The following is a 17,173-nucleotide window of genomic DNA, read 5'->3' as shown; positions in this document are numbered from 1 at the left end:
CCCCTCCCCCTCCTCCTTCCCTGTCCTCTTTCTCCTCCTCTCACCACCACGTCATCCTCAAAGGTCTTCTCGCCCTCGGCTGGCATCTTCTGGAATTCAGTGTGCTCGTACTCATGTGAGGGGTCCCCCATGAAGCGGCCCTTCACCACGGCCATCTGCGCAGCCATCTCCTCGGTGGCAGGGGGCAAGAGGCTCCACTCCATGCAGTTCAGGCTGCAACGACATGGTGACCTGGCTTCCCTCCCCACTCCCTTGGCATCGGGCGCCCGCGGCTTTCCTTTCGTGGGACCCTAAGCCCCGAGCACCCAGGCTGCAGCCCACTCTCCTAGGTGATACAAGAGAAAGTGTACTGTCTTCGGATCATGGAAGTGTCACGTTCGGATGCCCCTCCACTTTTGTCGAGGTCACATCCCGGTAAACTCATGGTGAATTGAAAATATCATTAAGTCAAAAATGCATTTAAGAGCCAGGGATTTAGCTCAGTGGTGCCACCACCCCCCTCACAAGCACAAGGTCCTGAGTTCAATCCTCAGTGTCAAAAAAAATGCATTTACCACACTCAGCCAAGCCAACACCACAGCAATGGGACAGACAGGATGGACTCACTACCACCCCCTGTACCCCAAGAGAGGCACAGCCCCCCAGCTGGGGAGCCCTGAATCCAACTACAGCACAGTCACTACAGAATGCACAGCCTTCCCCACCACCACCAAGCTGAAAAGGTGTAAGTGGAGGCACCCACGCGGGGCTGTGTGTGCTGAAGTTAGGGGCTCTTCCCAGACCTCAGGTCTCAGCTCCCCTGTGCTTCTGAAGCTGCCCTTGCCCTGGTGAGGGTGTTCGCCCGCTTTGAGCTCAGCCTTCAGGCCACAGTGCAGCCCTTCCTGGGGACCCCACGTAGGGCACTGTGGAGTCACTGTCCCCTCTGGTCCCTGGGGCTGGGCTCTGCTGCTTCCCTCTCAACAGAAAAATGACTCAGCCTTTCAGAGTCCCTGCCTCTCCACAAAATGTTTCTCCCGCCCCTCTTCCTTCACTCCCCCTTCCCAGCTTTGAACAACTCTCAGAGCAACAGTTTGCCCTGTGCAGGCCTTTCCCACCCTCCATCTCCTGCACCCTTTAGCCCCACCATCCCCGGACCCCCAGAGGAAAAGGCCTGCAGGGAGACAGCCCATGAACCATCTTCAGGGTCCTCTGCCGGCCCCTCCACCCTCCAGCCATCTGTCCTCGCCCCTGACCTCTACCTGCTTCCCAGTGGCCCTGCTGCCCTGCAAGGACCCAGCATCTGACCACCTCACCGCCCCACTGCTGTCACCTGTGCACTCAAGCTGGACATGCAGAGAAGCCGAACCACCGACCTGCTTCCACACAGCTCGCAACACTGTTCAAATCTAAAGCCGCTCAGGGTGCTCCTCTGCGTGAAACCTCTGGCAGCTTCCCATTGAGCCAAGTCTTTCAATGCCCCACAAAGACCACCATGATTGCTTCCTATCCTTGCCTCTGACCTCACATCCTATGCTGCTTTCCTGCACTCACTCCTCTCTAGCCACTGTAGTCTCTATGGTCTTCCATATACCAGCCACAGGGCCTTTGCACCTGCCCAGAATTCTCTTCTCTCAAATACCCACATGGCTCACTCCCTGGCACTTCAGGTTTCTTCTCAGTGTCATCTTATTAAACAGGTCATCTCCAAGATAGTACTCAGAAGCTGGGCGGGGTGCTGTGTGCCTGTAGTCCCAGATACTCAGTAGGATCACTTGAGCCCACAAGTTCAAGGCCAGCTTAGATAACATACACAGACAACATCTCAAAAAATAAAAAGATAAAATAGTAGCCCATGCTATTGGATGGAGGCACTGACACCATCTGCTACATAAGTCACGGGAGGGTTTGTCTCCCCTTCCCTGTCCCCCAAGCTTCCACTCCCACCTAAGTGTCCCATTTAGCACTGCATCCCTGTCGCTTCAATCAGTGCTCGGCACACAGTAGGCGCTTGGCAAATCCCCATGCAGTAAAATAAAGTGGATCCCCACTGGGCATGGCAGTGCACATCTGTAACCCCAGCACTCAGGAGGCTGAGCAGGAGGATCACCTTGAGTTTAAGGCCAGCCTGGACTACATAGGAGTTCCAGACTTCTTCTCCCCACCCCGGCACTTCACACTGAATTCAGTCTCCCCAGATGCTGCCACTTGAGTTCACTCCCATCCAGGGGCACTGGCGTTTACTTACCCACCCGGGAAGAAGGGTGGCCCCGAACCCCACCACTGCGAGGCTCATCAGCCTCAAGTCCTGCCCCTCCACCACCTCAGCTGCTTTTCCTTTTCAAACCCTGTCATCAGGACCCTAGGGTGATTCCAAACTGCTCACCCACTGCCAGGCCCTCCTTGGTCAGTGGACTAAGCTCCAACCCTCTGGCCTCTTCATCCAGCTCTGCACAACACCCCCTACTGCCCGGGTCAGGTTCACCCCTGCTGAGTGCAGAACTATGGCTCTGGCCAAGCCTGAGCCAGCCCGTGCCACAAGCATCCTTCCTCCCGCACCACCCGATCTGAATGCGGTCTAGGAGATCAGGCCCCTTGGGCCCCTTGTGTACAATTCTGTTTTAGTTTTAACTGCCACACAATGCATCTGTCCCCCTCCCTAGGGGGTGCATGGTAAGGCAAATCTGGGAACTGCATCCCATCCAGGGGACCCTCCCACCCCAACCCAGGTCTCACAGGGTGGGATCCACCCACTCAGTCCCACAGACGCTCGCACCCGGCTCCCCAGACCCCAGAACTGGGGATTGAGTCCCAGGCACCTCTGCCCGGTGAGAGCCCGGCCCCGAGCTGCACCCAGCCCCACACCTGGCTTCTACTCGGTGGCCTCCTCTCCCGGGGAGCACCCCCTGCCTCTACAACTTCCTCTGCAGGTGGATCCCAGTCTCGCCCACCTGTAGAGCGTCTTGCGAGGCGCCAGCTGGTCCTCGCTCAGGCCCTGCGCGATGTAGTAGTCGGCCACGATCCCCAAGATGCGGCCCCAGAAGAGAACGCGGTCGTAGCGGTAGTCGCGCTTCACCAGCTGCAGCGAGGTGAGCAGCGCTGCGCGCCTCTCGGGGCTGAGGCCCTGTCCGCTGCCCGCCGCCAGCTCCAGCGACAGCAGCAAGCTCTCTGAGTCCATGGCTCTAGCTCGGCAACGCCCGACACAGGCCGACGCGTCTCCATGGCGACCTAGCCCCGCCCCCATGAACCCCGCCCCTTCCTGAGTTGGGGCCCTGCAGTCTTCAGCTGGCTCTAGTCCCTACCCCGCCCACTTTCTGGGCTATTTTGGGCCAGAGCCCTTTCACGAACTTGACATTTAGAGTTTAGAGCTTCTCTGTATACATACAACCGGGATGTGGGAAGAAATACAATATACCCTCGATACTAAGTATGAGGGCACAGGCCTACAATCCCAGCACTCTAGGAGACTGAGGCAGGAGGATCGAGTTCCAGACCTTATTTTAAAAAAAAAGTTAGGTAGCCGGGCGTGGTGGCGCACGCCTGTAATCCCAGCACTCGGGACGCTGAGGCTGGAGGATCACTGTGAGTTGAGACCAGCCTGGGTTACATAGTGAGTTCTAGGTCAATCTCAAATACAGAGTGATACCAAAAAAGACAAAAAAAAAAAGGGATGAACCTCAGTACGACGGCTGTGGATTCAATCCCCAGTGCCAGGATGTGGGGGTGCACACCAACATTGAGACTAGCTGTATACTATCTCAGCCCAGTCATGTCACTTTTCGGCCTCAGAATTTTTTGGGGGGTGGGGACAAGGTCTCCTATGCCCAGCTTTGGCCTCAGTAACTGAGATCCCTTCTGGCTATAGAAGTCTGAGATCCCATCCCAACCCAGGTCTTACAGGATGGGATCCAGACACTCAGCACCAATGACCCTTTGCCTGCCCCTGCCTGGGACTAGTCCACCTGTGTCCAATGAAGATTAAGCAAGGTTGAGGCAGTTGTGGTGGCCCACTCCTATAATCCCAGCAGTTGAGTGGCTGAGGCAGGAGGATCTCCACGAGTTCGAGGCCAACCTAAACTACACAGTGAGTTCTTTTTGTTTTTGTTTTTGTTTTTGTTTTTGTTTTTTAACAAAAAACAATTGCACAACAGGGCAAGCTCATAGGGCCACATGGTGAAAAAAGACAGTGTAGAGGGGGGCACAGAAAGGGTGATGTTTACAGCCTACACGTTACAACTGCTACCACCTACATTTACTACCTTGAGCCTCACAGATGCTAAGACTCCAATACAACCACAGACAAAAGGACAAGGCCCACTGCAGCTGGGGTGCTACACCCCCAGGCCACTACACATCCACTCTGCTCCCATTCAAGGACAAACGCAAACACATTTTGCATTTGTAAGTAATGAGCTTGCTGCTAGGGAGAGCTGGGCTTTACGGTTATTATTAACTGATCTTTTCATTTAAGGATTCCCTTCAGAAAACACATGAAGGGGCCAGGGATTTAGCTCAGCAGTTCAGTGGCCTGCCTTGCAAGCACAAGGACCCGAGTTCAATCCCCAGTACCAAAAAAAAACAAAACACATGAAATCAAAATGACCTGGGCCCCAAGGCCAAGCACATAGACACAAGTGTCCAAATAACACAGATGATTACTTTGTTTTGATTATGGAGGCATTATTTATGAAAGCTTTTAAAATAAGTTTTGGAGGGAGCTGACTTGGCTAAACATCCCTTCCATCCCAGAACAGATTACAACCTCCTCTTCACCACTTCCCCACTCCCTTTAGCCAGACCTGTCCCCCTCCACCTTCCTTTATTGGGAGATCTAGCCCAGTTCCTCATCTGTGAGGTAATGAAACAGAAAAAATAAATGAACTGTGGCCAGTGGAAGATGCTTCAAGTGTTCACTGCACAGAAAAGAGCCCAAGCATTTGCTTCTCGCTGATCTGTGTTTACCTGTTACCAGCAGGCTCCATTGTCAGGAAACGGAATCCAAAAGGAGACAAGGAACTGTAAAATCCTCAGAGGGCAAATCCTGGCTATTGCTCACCACAGGGTGTGCAGTGTAGTGCAGCCTCTGGGGCAGAGGGTTCAAATCCATGTTCCACCACTTAAGAAAGTCACTCAGTCTCCCCATCTATAAAGTGGGCAAACACATACACAATGCAGTGGTTGTCAGATTAGACACTGGGAGTTACATCTCGGGCTTCAAGGCCTCCCTGTGGGTGTGGCAGAATTCAAATTCTGAATCACATAGAGCTGAAATTCTATGACATTTGGAAGCTGAATTAAAATAGAGTACCTCAAAAACAAGTCAGGCATGGTGTCACCCAGCACCTAGAAGCTAAGACATCCAGGAGACAGAGACCAGACAGGCAAAAAAAAAAAAAGACAGTGCCTGGGCTGAGGATGTATCTTAGTGGTACAGCATTTGCATAACATGCATGAGGCCCTGGATTCCATCCCACTATATTAATTTTAAAATCCAAAAATTTTAAATAGGGAACCAAGGTCAGTGACACACATCTGTAATCCCAGCTACTTGAGAAGCTGGGGTAAGAGGAGCACAAGTTTGAGGCCAACCTAAGCAATTTAGCAAGATCCAAAGGACTAGGGATATAGCTCAATGGCACAGTGCCTGTCTAGCATAAGCAAGGACCTGAGTTTAATTCCCAACATAAAAAAACAAATAACTTGCATACATGTCGGATACTGTTTCCAGCACTTTACATATATTATCTATCCCCAAATCCTTGCACCATCTGTACTGCTGTCCTCCTTTGTGTACAATCACACCATCTCCAACACCAGCCAGGTGAGGATTCTGTCCTCGATTTGCTTCCAGGAAACGAGTAGGGGGTTTTCTTCCCCAGGGTCCAAGAGCACTAACCCTTGGTGGTCAGGGCTGTCAAACCAGAGAGGCCACCAGCAAGGTTCACAATGGCCAAGTCAGACACAGCTGAAGAGAAACCGCCACAGGCAGGAGGGCAGGGTTTTGCCAATAGCTACAGACAGCAGCCATCAAAAAACTGCAGGGAAGGGCTGGTCAGAGCTCCAGGAAACACATGGCTGAGGGAAGAAAACCCCACAGGATCCCGAGCAGTCGGACACAGTGTGGCTTGTGAAGAGGCCTGTTTCTTACTCCATCTCTGCTCTGGGCACACAAATATAAGGGGAACTTAAGGCTCACACAGATCTATATGTGGCAAGGAAAGAACACTGGGCTAGAAGTTATCCAATAAGGACTCTCATCCCAATTCTGCTATCAAGCCACATACGGAGTCATTTCACTTTCTAGACTGGCCTAGGGCTGAGGAAGAGAAAAAATTACTAGTAAAAAAATCTTGGAAACTCTGAAGCTGAAGAGGCCCAGAAGAAAAACAAAATAGCCTAAAGGCTGAATGAAGTCTTTTTTGAGTCAATAATTTCAAGAAATTTTAATATGATTCTATTCATTTCATATATAAATTCTTCCATCATGAGCCACATTATTAACCTGGCAAAAATCCTGAAAGGATAGAGATAAAGCAGAAAAGGCCACCTCAGTAGGAGTCTGTCTGTGCCCCATCTTTGCTTTCCAACCCCAAACAAACATGACCAGCACCCTCTGGGAGATCAACTTGATTTAGAGAGGTTGTTCCTTGATGATTTCTGTCTCAGTCACACCTCCATCCAAAGCTCGAGGGAGGCAGCACCATCTCTAGACTCACAAGAGACGGTGACCAGGTGCCACAGGGACGGCATGCAGTCAGTGTGCTTCTAGAGCAAGAGGTGCCCTCAGTCACTCGTGGAAACCCTTAGGCGTCACTGGTGCCTGGAACCAAATGTAATCCTCAGAGGCCAAGGCTGGCACAGAAGGTCTGCCGCAGGACAGGGTCACGGTGAGTTTGTGACCCCGGGTAGGTACCCGGTAGTTGAGCTTGGGTCGAAACCACTCCTCTCCACAGTCTCGGTGACCTTGAACCATGATGATGGTGCCCATGAGTGGAGGAGCCTGCAGCTCGCTGAAGGCATCAGCCAGGAAGATGGCTCGGAAGAGCCGGCGCAGACAAGCAGACGTGCTCAGGCTCTGGTCCACACTGAGAGGGGCCAGCCGGGACAGGTCAAGTTCATAGAACTCCTTGGGGCTTACAGCACTGCCCCCGAGGAGGATCAGCACTCGTGGTACCAGTGTCCGGGCAAAGAGGTCCTCCAGGTGGCCAAGGACACTGTCCAGCTCCGCCAGGGCTTGCTGACACTTCCTGCTGCTCGCCTCACTGGCCGTCCGAGGTTTCTTCCTTGCTATGTCCTCCGCCTATGAGAACAGATCACAGGAGAGATAAAAAGTAATATGGACGTGCCTGCCCTCTGAAGAGTCTACGCAGACAGACTTACAGACTGGATTTCTAGCTCAATGACCTGCCACAACTACACAGTGAACAGTCCTATCAGAAAACCTTACAGTGTAAAGGAAAATATGGTCTCTGTACACAACTATGATTCTTTTACACTCAAAACATCAAAGACAGTACTCTAAGGCTAGAGGGCGTCCAGACAGAAGTGCAGGAATAAAGAGTATGTGGTCTAACAAAGATAATTCTGGAGGTTCTCATCAAACAGTAAGTTAAATACATGGGTTATTAATATATGTTCCCACTTGGGCTGGGGATTTAGCTCAGTGGTGCCAGCCCAAGGTTTTAAGTTTCAATCCATGGTACAAAAAAATATATATGCATGCTCCCACGAAAACACAGAAAAAACTAAGAAAGGAAAAAGAAACCAGAAGACAAGTGCTGAGAACAAGTAGAGAACTAGAGAGCAGGCAACACTGAACAAGGCAACAAGTTTTAAAAGATGTCATGGTGGCACACACCTGTACTCGAAGCACTCAGGAAGCTGAGGCAGGAGGATCATTATGAATTCAAGGCCAGCCTGAACTTAATAGTGAGACTCTAGCCTGGCGTGGTGGCGCACGCCTGTAATCCCAGCACTCAGGAGGCTGAAGCAGGAGGATTGCTGTGAGTTCAAGACCAGCCTGGGCTATGCAGTGAGTTCCAGGTCAGTCTCAATTACATAATGAGACCCTGTCTCAAAACCAAACCAAATCAAAAAAACAAAAACGTTGGGTTTCATATGCCTGTAATCTCATCACTCTGGAAAGCTGAGGCAAGAGGATCACAAGTTTGGGACTCAGTGAGAAAGCCCCGGGCTCAATCCTCAATTCTGAGGTAGGGGTGAGGAGAAACTGGTGAACATTTCGAAAGAAAAGAAACCACAATTTAGAGAGCCAGTTCAAGGTTGGGGAAGGGATGGGTGGGGGCAGGAAGCTTGGTAAACCCACGATTAGTATGCTCAATGCTCTAGGTTCTGGCCAGCTGTGGTGGTGCACACCTGTAATCCCAGCACTTGGGAGGCTGAAAGAGGACTGCCCTGGGTTGAGGACCAGTTTGGGCTACATAGTGAGTTCAATGCCAGCCTGAATCTCATAGTGAGATCCTGTCTCAACACCCCCAACACACACACAAAAATCCCTAGGTACACACACACACACACACACACACACACACACACAATTTAAGAGGGAGTTCATAAAGTCCAAACACAACACACAATACAAGTCTCAGAGAGTTAAGCTAACAAAAAGTGTAGCCCTTGCAGCTGCTACACCTGAAAGTGTTCTCCCTGCCTACCATCTAAGGACCACAAAGTCCTCCCACCATGCTCCCTGCGCACCTGGGGAGATGTTTTGCGGTAGAAGTGCTTGAGCTGTTCGTAGGGCAAAGGCAGTTGCTGGCGTTGGTACATGATGTGCTTGAGAAGTTCACACGTAAACCGGCAGCAGCCTTCCTGGCTCACAGGCCCAGGAAACACCACTGGTACCAAGCAGTCTCTAGGACAAAAGAGTTCGGAAGGGTTGGGCTGTTCCTGGGCACAGTGGGTCTCCAGCAGGTCCATCTGAGGTTCAGGAGCGTCTTCCGATTTCTCGTACCATTTCAAATCTAATCCGAGAATAGAAAGATAAAATGCGAAAAAGAAAAGCGCTAGGTCAATGGAAGTCTTCCCGTCCCCTGTGGTCTCATCGGCCACCCCCGCGATGAGGGCACCCTGCCACCTGCACGGAGACCTCGCCACCTACCCACGTCATTTAAGAGAAAGGACGCAGAGGGGCTCGGAGGCAGGAACTGGGGCTCCGCTCAGACAGCAGCGGACCCTGGCCGGGGGAAATGAGTCCAAAGTAAATTAACAGCAGGGCCAGAACGCCGAAACCAAGAGAGAAGAAGCAGCGCAACCCAGGTGACAGGGTCGTGGTAGATCTAGGCGGAGCCGGACGCGCGACCCCGAGCAGAGAAGACAGACCGGAGGAAGAGTCGGCTAAATAACCGGGGGGGGATGGCAGGGCAAAAACAGGTCCCCAAGGCCCCCCAAGCCCTGGACCCCATGCTTTACCGGGGGCAGAGGCCGGGGGCAGCACTTCCGACTCCATCGCCGCCATCGCTACCTCTTCCTTCCGCTGCCAACAGTTAGAATGTGCGCCTGCGTAGCAACGTAAAGGCCACACCCACTTCCGGCTCGGTCGGCCCGAGAAGTGAGGGCGTGGCACCGCCTCTGCGAGGAGAGATGGGCGGGGTTGAGCATGTTGCCAGTTTAGCTCCCCGTTGCGCACGTGCCCAGCAGAGAAATTTAGGGTTTGGGGATATCTTCCCCACGCAGTCTGCATTCTGAGTTAGCTCTCCGCCGCTCACTTACTGTGCCCGGACCTGTCCTCGGCCCTGGAGACCGTGAACAAACTGTCCTCCAGGAGGGTACAGTCTGAGAGATAATGAAGTGGGCGCGGTTATAGTGGAGTGTACAGGACGCTTGGGGCATGGAAAGGGAGGTCCCATAAGAAATATGGGAAGAAGACGTGTGACCTGTAAATTAGTAAATTAGCAAGGTAAAGAGGAGGACTAGTGTCCTTGGAGAACTTGAGAGACAAGAGCATCCTCTGTCAAGGACTGAAAACAGTTACTAATATAAAGAGTGACTCTGTAGTGGACGAATGAGCCACATCACGTCAGGACCTTAACAGCGATGTAAGGAAATGTGTCCGGCCCCCTCACACACCAGTGCCTGGGATTGAGCCCAGGGCCTTTGCACAAAGCTACTTCCTCGGCCCTTTTTTATGTTTTGAGATGAGATTTTACTGTTTACCAGGCTGGGCTCGAACTTTAATCCTCCAGCCTCAGCCTCTCACGATGGTGGGATTACAGGTATGTGTTGTACCCCCAGCTGCGAAGCTTTTTTTAAAGTAGCAGAGTGACGTGATTACATTTACATTTTACAGATTTAATCTCTTGTGCTTGCTTTGGCAGCACCTACAATAAATTTAATCACTACACTGGCTGTGGTGCAGAGTTTGAAGTGCAAGGAGGGATCAGAGAGGGAATCAAGGCCTGGCACAGTAGTGCCACCTGTAATCCCAGCTACTTCAGAGGCTGATGCATGAGGATGGCAAGGTTGAGGCCAACCTAGGCACCTTAGTAAAGACACTGAGTGTAAAACATTTGTAAAAGGACTGGGTATGACATGTGCCAGTCCCTGGATTCAAGCTCAAGGAGAGGGAGGGATATTACAGGCAGTAACAGCAATTACCCAGTATGGTGAAAAAGGCCTGGATTTGGGTAGTCATGGTGGCTGGAGAGAACTGGGTGGACTCTAGAGATAAAACAGTATTTAAAGTCAAGTGAGCATGACTCAGTGGTGGATCTGAGAAGGAACAGAGACTACAAAGACAAGCAAGTTTCTAGGTTCAGCAACTGTATGGCTAGTTGTGCTAATCAATGAATGAAGGAAACGCTAGAAGGAGAGTAGATTTTGGATTTTTTGTTTGTTTGCTTTTATAGTGCTCAGGATTGAACTTGGACCTCAAACAGAGCTACATCCCCAGCCTTCTCTTTATTTTCAGTCAAGATCTAGCTTCAGGCTGGGCTTGAACTTGTGATTGTTCTGCCTCAGCCTCCCAGGGTTCTGGGATTATAGGCAAGTGCCATCAGCCCAGCTAAGAAGAGTAGGTTTACTGCAGAATGAGTAAGCAGAAGAGATGAGTTCAGTTTTTCATAGACTGAATTTGATGTCCCCATTAGACAGTGAAAGATATATTTAGGAACACATTTGGAATAGAGATATATATTTGAGGGCCTTCAGGATAAGAGTGGATAGACTCACCCAATGAGGGTATATAGAATAAGAACGGCTGAGATCCTGAAGACAGCAATGTTTATGAGATGACCAGAGACAGAAAAATCTAGGAGGACATGGGAGCAAAGAAGAGGGTGTGTTTCAGAAAGTAGAGATCAGAGGTCAAAACATACAGTACTATAAAAGTACAATGATTAAAATACTGTGGTATTGGACTAGCGATCTAGCTTGGTGGTAGAGCTAAAGCTCTGGGTTTGGTCACCATTGCTGCAAAAGGGAAGCAATCCAAGCAAAGAAAAAACAAAACATAGCTAGTCATGGTGGTGCAGGCCTGTAACACCAGCTACTTAAGAGGCTGAAGCAGAAGGATTTCAAGTTTGAACACAGCCTAGACAACTTAACAAGACCCAGTCAGAAAAATTAAAAAGCAAGCCAGGTGTGGTGATACACATCTGTAATCCCAGCACTTGGGAGGCTGAGGCAGGAGGATTGTCCTGAGTTCATGGCCAGCCTTGGCTACATAGCAAGATACTGTCTCAAAAAACAAAACAAAAAATCAACAACTAAAAAAGACTGGGACTGTAACTCAGTGTCAGGCTCTAGGTCCAATTCTCTTATACTGAAAAGAATGAACAAAAACAAAAAACACTGTGGTATTATTATAGGTAACTAAGTCAGGTAGAAATATTACAGGCAGTCAGACAGGGCTAAGGCCTCAAGGGAGTCAGTGCCGATGATGAGAACACATTACAACTGTGGCTGGAGCCACAGTTGTTGAAGTCCAGGCCTCAAGGTACCAGAATGACCAGGCCTACATGCCTCCCCAAGGGATAAGCAATAAATTAAAGATTATACTATAATTAGTATCACTGGGTCCTGTAAAGTCTAGATAGGCATCAGTCACTCGAGTGGGTGACCAGGACCATCTCTTCCTAAAAAGATCCTTGTTCTGGGTGCTGCACTCTTGGCGCTGGCTGGGGGCAAGCGAACCTCGAGCAGATGCCGCAGCCATTGTGACCATTATGACCATCGCAGCGGGGTTCCAGAGGCCCGGGAGGTGGGAGACTTTCCACTCAGTGACTGAGATGTCGTCCACTGCAGGTTTTTGCCTTCTCTCTTCCCTGAGAGGGGGCTGAAGAAAATTTGGAGGATACAGTGGCAGCTTTTCAGCATGTAGTTACAATTGACATGCTAGGATTGGACTGCCACATCACAAAAGATGAACAAGTTGTGGTGTCACATGATGAGAATCTGGAAAGATCAACTGGGATCAATGTAAACATCTCTGATCGCAAGTATCGTGAGCTCCCACCTTACCGTGGCAAACTGGATGTCCCATTTTAAAGAACACACCAATGTGAAGGAAAAGATACTTGAATTCCATTGCTGAAGGAAGTTTTGGGGGCCTTTCCTAACACCCCCATTAACATTGATATCAAAGTCTACAACAGTGTGCAGATTAAGGTTTCAGAACTGGTGAAGCAGCATAAGGGAGAACACTTAGCACTGTGGGGTGATGCCAGTTATGAAATTGTAGAAAAGTGCTACAAAGAGAATTCAGATATTCCCATACCCTTCAGTCTACAACGCATTCGGCTTACTCTTGGCCTTTTCTTCACTGGCCTCTTGCCTTTTGTGCCTATTCGAGAGCAGTTTTTTGAAATCCCAATGCCTGCTATCGCACTGAGATTAAAAGAACCACACACCATGTCCAGAAGTCAAAAGTTTCTCATGTGGCTTTCTGATACATTATTAATGAGGAAAGCTTTATTTGACCACCTCACTGCCCGAGGCATTCAAGTGTATGTTTGGGTATTAAGTGATGAACAAGAGTACAAAAGAGCTTTTGATATGGGAGCAACTGGAGTCATGACTGACCATCCAACGAAGTTTAAGGATTTTTTACATAATTCTCCAGAGATAGGTACTAGGGTGTATTCAGAGAAATCACAGAAAGACCTCAGAAGATAATATAAAACCATCATTTACCTAAGATAGTTCCAGAATGACAGATGGTTTAATCAGTTTTGATTACCTCAATTTTAAGCCTGTATGACAATGTAGAGATTATATATTGTATATTGATTTTAAACAATATGGTATATTTTACACTTATAAATTGCTTGGAAAGATAACTGATTTGAAATGTAAGTAGATTATTGATGAAGGTATCTGTATATAATGCAGTATTCTACTATAATTACTTCCAAAATCAGACTATTGGATAAATTTGCCATTAGCCTTCTTTGGAATAAGACCAACTAATTTAGTAAAAGAAAGTTACTGAAGGCTATTATAACCATTCTGCACTGTCTCATTATGTCTAGAAACACCTTAGTTTAAAAAAAGAAAATTACAAAGGAAGAAGAGCTTGAAAATCAATGTTAGCCAGGTGTGGTGGCACACGCCTGTGATCCCAGCACTTGGGAGGCTGAGGCAGGAGGATCACCTCAAATTCCAGGCCAGCCTGTGATACATAGTGAGTTCAAGGCCAGCCTGAACTATACAGTGAGAAGAAAAAAATAAGAAAAAGAAAAGAGGAAAAGAAAGAAAATCAATGTTGTGGTTTTCTGGTAAGTTATTCACTGTTAGTAGAAGACAGGCTCAAAGAAATAACTGAAAGTTTGTTAACTGATCAGAAATAAAATCTGTAGATTGAATACAATTTCTCAGTTGCTCTTGTTAATGAAGATATTCTATTTGGACTCCTTTTCAAGTGTGTAACAATGCCACCATGTCTATTTTTTATACAGTAAAAATAGACTTTCCAATTGTAAATTAAAACAATGTCCAAATAGTCATTTTTTATGATTCTTCTAAATAAATGTAAAATATTCATTTTTTGGCCCTGACTTGACTGTTTGAGCCTACATCTAGATTTTATTTTATTTATTTATTTATTTTTTTTGGTACAGGGGATTGAACTCAGGTACTTGCGCTTGCAAGGCAGGCCACCAAACCGATGAGCTAAATCCCCAGCTCTACATCTAGATTTTAAATAACATGTTGAACTCCAATAATCTTATTACACTGAGGGAAGTAAATATCATTTGTTGTTTGTAATATTGCTAGTATGAACCACTGTTCCTGATCTTTAAGAATTCAGTCTTCTGGGACCGGGATGAAGCTCAGTGGCGCCGTGCCTGCCTGTCAAGCCCAAGATCCTGAGTTCAACCCCTGGTACTGGGAGAAAAAAAAAAAAAAAGAATTTGGTCTTCTGAGTACTAAGTAGAAACAAATTTTCCCAAAACATTACATATCACTCAGTTTTTCTGATGTGACTTCATCATGTAAATCTGTTTCTAATTTTATTGACTAATTTTTATGATCTCAAATTGGGGGATGAATATAATCTGGAATAAGTGTCTTTTAGCTATAGTATGCCTCTCACTTGGAGTTTGCCAGCTGTACAGCTATGAAGGGTAACTGTGCTCTCTCACCTGTCCCTGGATGACCTGCTTTGTTTTTTCAAACTGAAATAAAGTTTTCCAAGAACAACAACAACAACAAAAAGGTCCTTGTTCTTTCCAAGTATACTTGCTACATGACCTGTTTCCCCATTGAATCAATATTAACTGAGCGGCTATACTTGTAATCTTACTCGTTGGTTGATCATAGTTTGATACACATTGAACCCGCCTTGTGATTTTGCGAGTGGGGCTGGTTTAAGAGTGACACAGGCTGGGGATTTAGCTCAGTGGTTCTGCTGCCTTCCTTGCAAGCAGAGCACCGGAGTTTGATCCCCAATACAAAAAAAAAAAAAAGCCAGGGATTTAGCTTGGTAGTTTCAGCATCTGTCTCAAAAGCACAAGGACCTGAATTGGATCCCTGGTACAAAAAAGCAAAAAAAGAGTGACACAAAACCAAGAAAGCATAAAGGGAAAGACTGCCACACCTGAGTTTAAAATGCATGCAAAGGTACTATAATGACTAATAAATGACTAATTACAAGCCAGGAAAGATGTTTGCATGTGACTTGTGTGTGTGTACCCATGATGTATACATAGCCCACAGCCAACCACCTCATAGGTACCTCATAAGCAACCCCTCCAGGAAGCTAATCACACCACCACCTTCCACTCCTCAGGATCCAGGTCTCCTCCTGGACAGACATTCCTGTTCAGCCTACTCCTCTGCCAGCCTTCACTTCTGTCTGTGGTAGGTGATGTCGTTCGAGCATAGGCTATCAGAATGGTCATCCCTTCTTAAAAGAAGTTCAAGCCAGGTGTGGTGTCACATGCCTTTGATTCCAGCACTCAGGTGAATGAAGCAGGAGGACTGTGGGAAGTTTGAGGCCAGACTAGGCTACATAACAAGACTCTGTCTCAAACAAATAAACAAACAAAAAGTTCATTCAGCAGGCAAGGGGACTGGGATGGATGAAGTAAAATTATGTATGTTGGGCTTGGTTGTCAAAAGATCCAAGTAGATGAAAAGACAGGTGTTACCAGAAGTGCAGTAAATTTGAATTATCAAGAGGGCTCAGAGGTGGTGGTAGAGATAATACTGGGGTGTGGTCTTATCTCTCCCTTCCAATCCCCGTCCTCTTTGAGGTCTCCTGCTGAGTTCCATAGTCTTAGCCTCTTAGCAGTTTTTCAAATGGCCCTGTAATGCTGTTTGGGATTGAGCTCTGCAAAACAACCTTTTCCTCAACCACACAGGATACTGAGAGATAAGTCATGTGTGCTTTCGACCATTGAAGACCCACAGCACTGAGTGGACCTGGAAGGCCCTTGCAGACTCTGGTCTTTTGCTCTCACCACTGCAGGAGTCATGCCATGTGGATGGCCACTGTGCCAACAGTAGACCTGCCTGCCTGCATGTGGACCTAAGAAGAGGCCATGGACACCACCAGGTCAGAACCCTTGCAGGGATCACCAGAGGTAAGGCGCTGTTGCTGCTTCCAGTTTTGAGAACTGGAAGCAAAAGGCGCTTTAATTCTTGGCTGTGTATAAACACCTTGTTGTTTGTGAAGAGAGGGAAGTAGACTCACTCTGAATGGTGAGTCACGAGATAGCCCTAGGCCTGGAAATTAAACTTTGGCGTCCTGACTCTCAGCAATTCTGCTTCTCCACCCTACCTTTCTGGTGTCTTGTACACTGGTTTGTGTTTACTTACTGTATGCTGACGGCAAGAGCCATAAAGAGCAGGAGAGATCGCTCGGCAAGAAAGTAAAAAAGTCAACAATTTCCTGGGGCCCTTGGCCAAGTTTCTATTCCCGGGCCACTTCCCCGCCCTCCAGAAGGTTGATGTAACCCGAGCCCCAGCCCCGCCCCAAGTAGGGGATTGGTCCCTTCTGCAGCCTTGGCCGGTTTGAAACCAAACTCGGTTCTCTCCGATTGGTCCGGCTTCAAAACAAAGGGGAGGGGGGGAAACACTTGCTGCGGGCATCCTCTCAGCACTCAGGCAGCCAACAGGTTTATGGGTTCGAGCCTCGTGTCAGGGCCACTGCGGTGCCTGGGGCGGCTAAAACCAGCCCCGGACAGTGCCAACCCGGCAATAAAGCCGTGACTACCGTATAAAGGTGGCATAATCATCTCCACAGTAACAGCTGTAATTAGGCTAACGACCATCTGCCTCCGCCCTGGCGCTCGCCCTGACTCACCCCAACAGCATGCGGGCCAATGGGGGAGAAACTGAGGCAGAGGTGGAGCTGGACAGCAGGAGGGACCAGTTGCCGTGCATACTGCAACTTCCCAGGTCCAAAGGCTGTTGTCCGGGATCCGCGGCTAAGGGGCCAGACCCAGGGTCGCCAGCAGAGGTTGATTCTGATGTAAACTCTCGGCGCGGTCGCGGGCGAGGGGCCCTCCTCCGCCCCCTAGCCCAAGCCTTCGAGAATGTACAGCTCGGCGAGTGGGGATCTCGAGCCGGACTACAGCTCCCCTCGGCCCCCTAGCGTAGCCCCCTCCTGCCCCGCCTCGCAGCGCCGGCGGTCCGTGTCGCGATGCTTCCTGGGAAATGTAGGTCGGAGGCACGCTCGTCCAAGCAAAGCCCGAGGCCGGCGGACTCCAGGTCCCATGGTGCCCCACCGCTG

At 48.9% G+C, this 17,173-nt stretch overlaps 2 protein-coding genes and 1 pseudogene across 4 annotated transcripts in view; 1 reads left to right on the top strand and 2 right to left on the bottom strand.

The window, feature by feature from the left end:
* Rsph9 (radial spoke head component 9) overlaps positions 1 to 3,218 on the bottom strand; it is a 9,911-nt gene extending 6,693 nt beyond the window's left edge. The window contains exons 1-2 of one of the 2 annotated variants that reach the window (XM_010617701.2): positions 2,928 to 3,218; positions 45 to 213 (exon numbers count right to left, since the gene is read on the bottom strand). In XM_010617701.2, coding sequence (XP_010616003.1) covers positions 45 to 213; positions 2,928 to 3,154 — 396 coding nt within the window. In that variant the 5' untranslated portion in view covers positions 3,155 to 3,218. The remainder of the gene's footprint in view (positions 1 to 44; positions 214 to 2,927) is intronic. The other variant, XM_010617700.2, reaches the window with a different exon arrangement.
* A 2,420-nt stretch (positions 3,219 to 5,638) lies between these two features.
* Positions 5,639 to 17,116, bottom strand: Mad2l1bp (MAD2L1 binding protein). Of its 2 annotated transcripts, none has more exons than XM_010617695.3 (4): positions 16,745 to 17,116; positions 9,409 to 9,567; positions 8,695 to 8,960; positions 5,639 to 7,276 (listed from the first exon to the last, which is right to left on the bottom strand). In XM_010617695.3, the coding sequence occupies exons 2-4, from the start codon at positions 9,452 to 9,454 to the stop codon at positions 6,764 to 6,766; spliced, it is 825 nt and encodes a 274-aa protein (XP_010615997.1). In that variant the 5' UTR covers positions 9,455 to 9,567; positions 16,745 to 17,116; the 3' UTR covers positions 5,639 to 6,763. The 2 variants fall into 2 exon arrangements, with proteins under 2 accessions (XP_010615997.1, XP_010615998.1); XM_010617696.3 differs by lacking the exon at positions 16,745 to 17,116 and adding an exon at positions 15,173 to 15,387.
* LOC104857731 lies at positions 10,197 to 13,179 on the top strand (annotated as a pseudogene).
* Positions 17,117 to 17,173: the final 57 nt, after the last annotated feature.

This window comes from Fukomys damarensis, unplaced genomic scaffold (genome assembly GCF_012274545.1).
Source record: "Fukomys damarensis isolate Sample0158 unplaced genomic scaffold, DMR_v1.0_HiC HiC_scaffold_20, whole genome shotgun sequence".
In the NCBI taxonomy this organism is placed as follows: Eukaryota; Metazoa; Chordata; class Mammalia; order Rodentia; family Bathyergidae; genus Fukomys; species Fukomys damarensis.
Note: the sequence above shows the minus strand (reverse complement) of the source record. Positions and strands in the feature narration are given on the sequence as shown.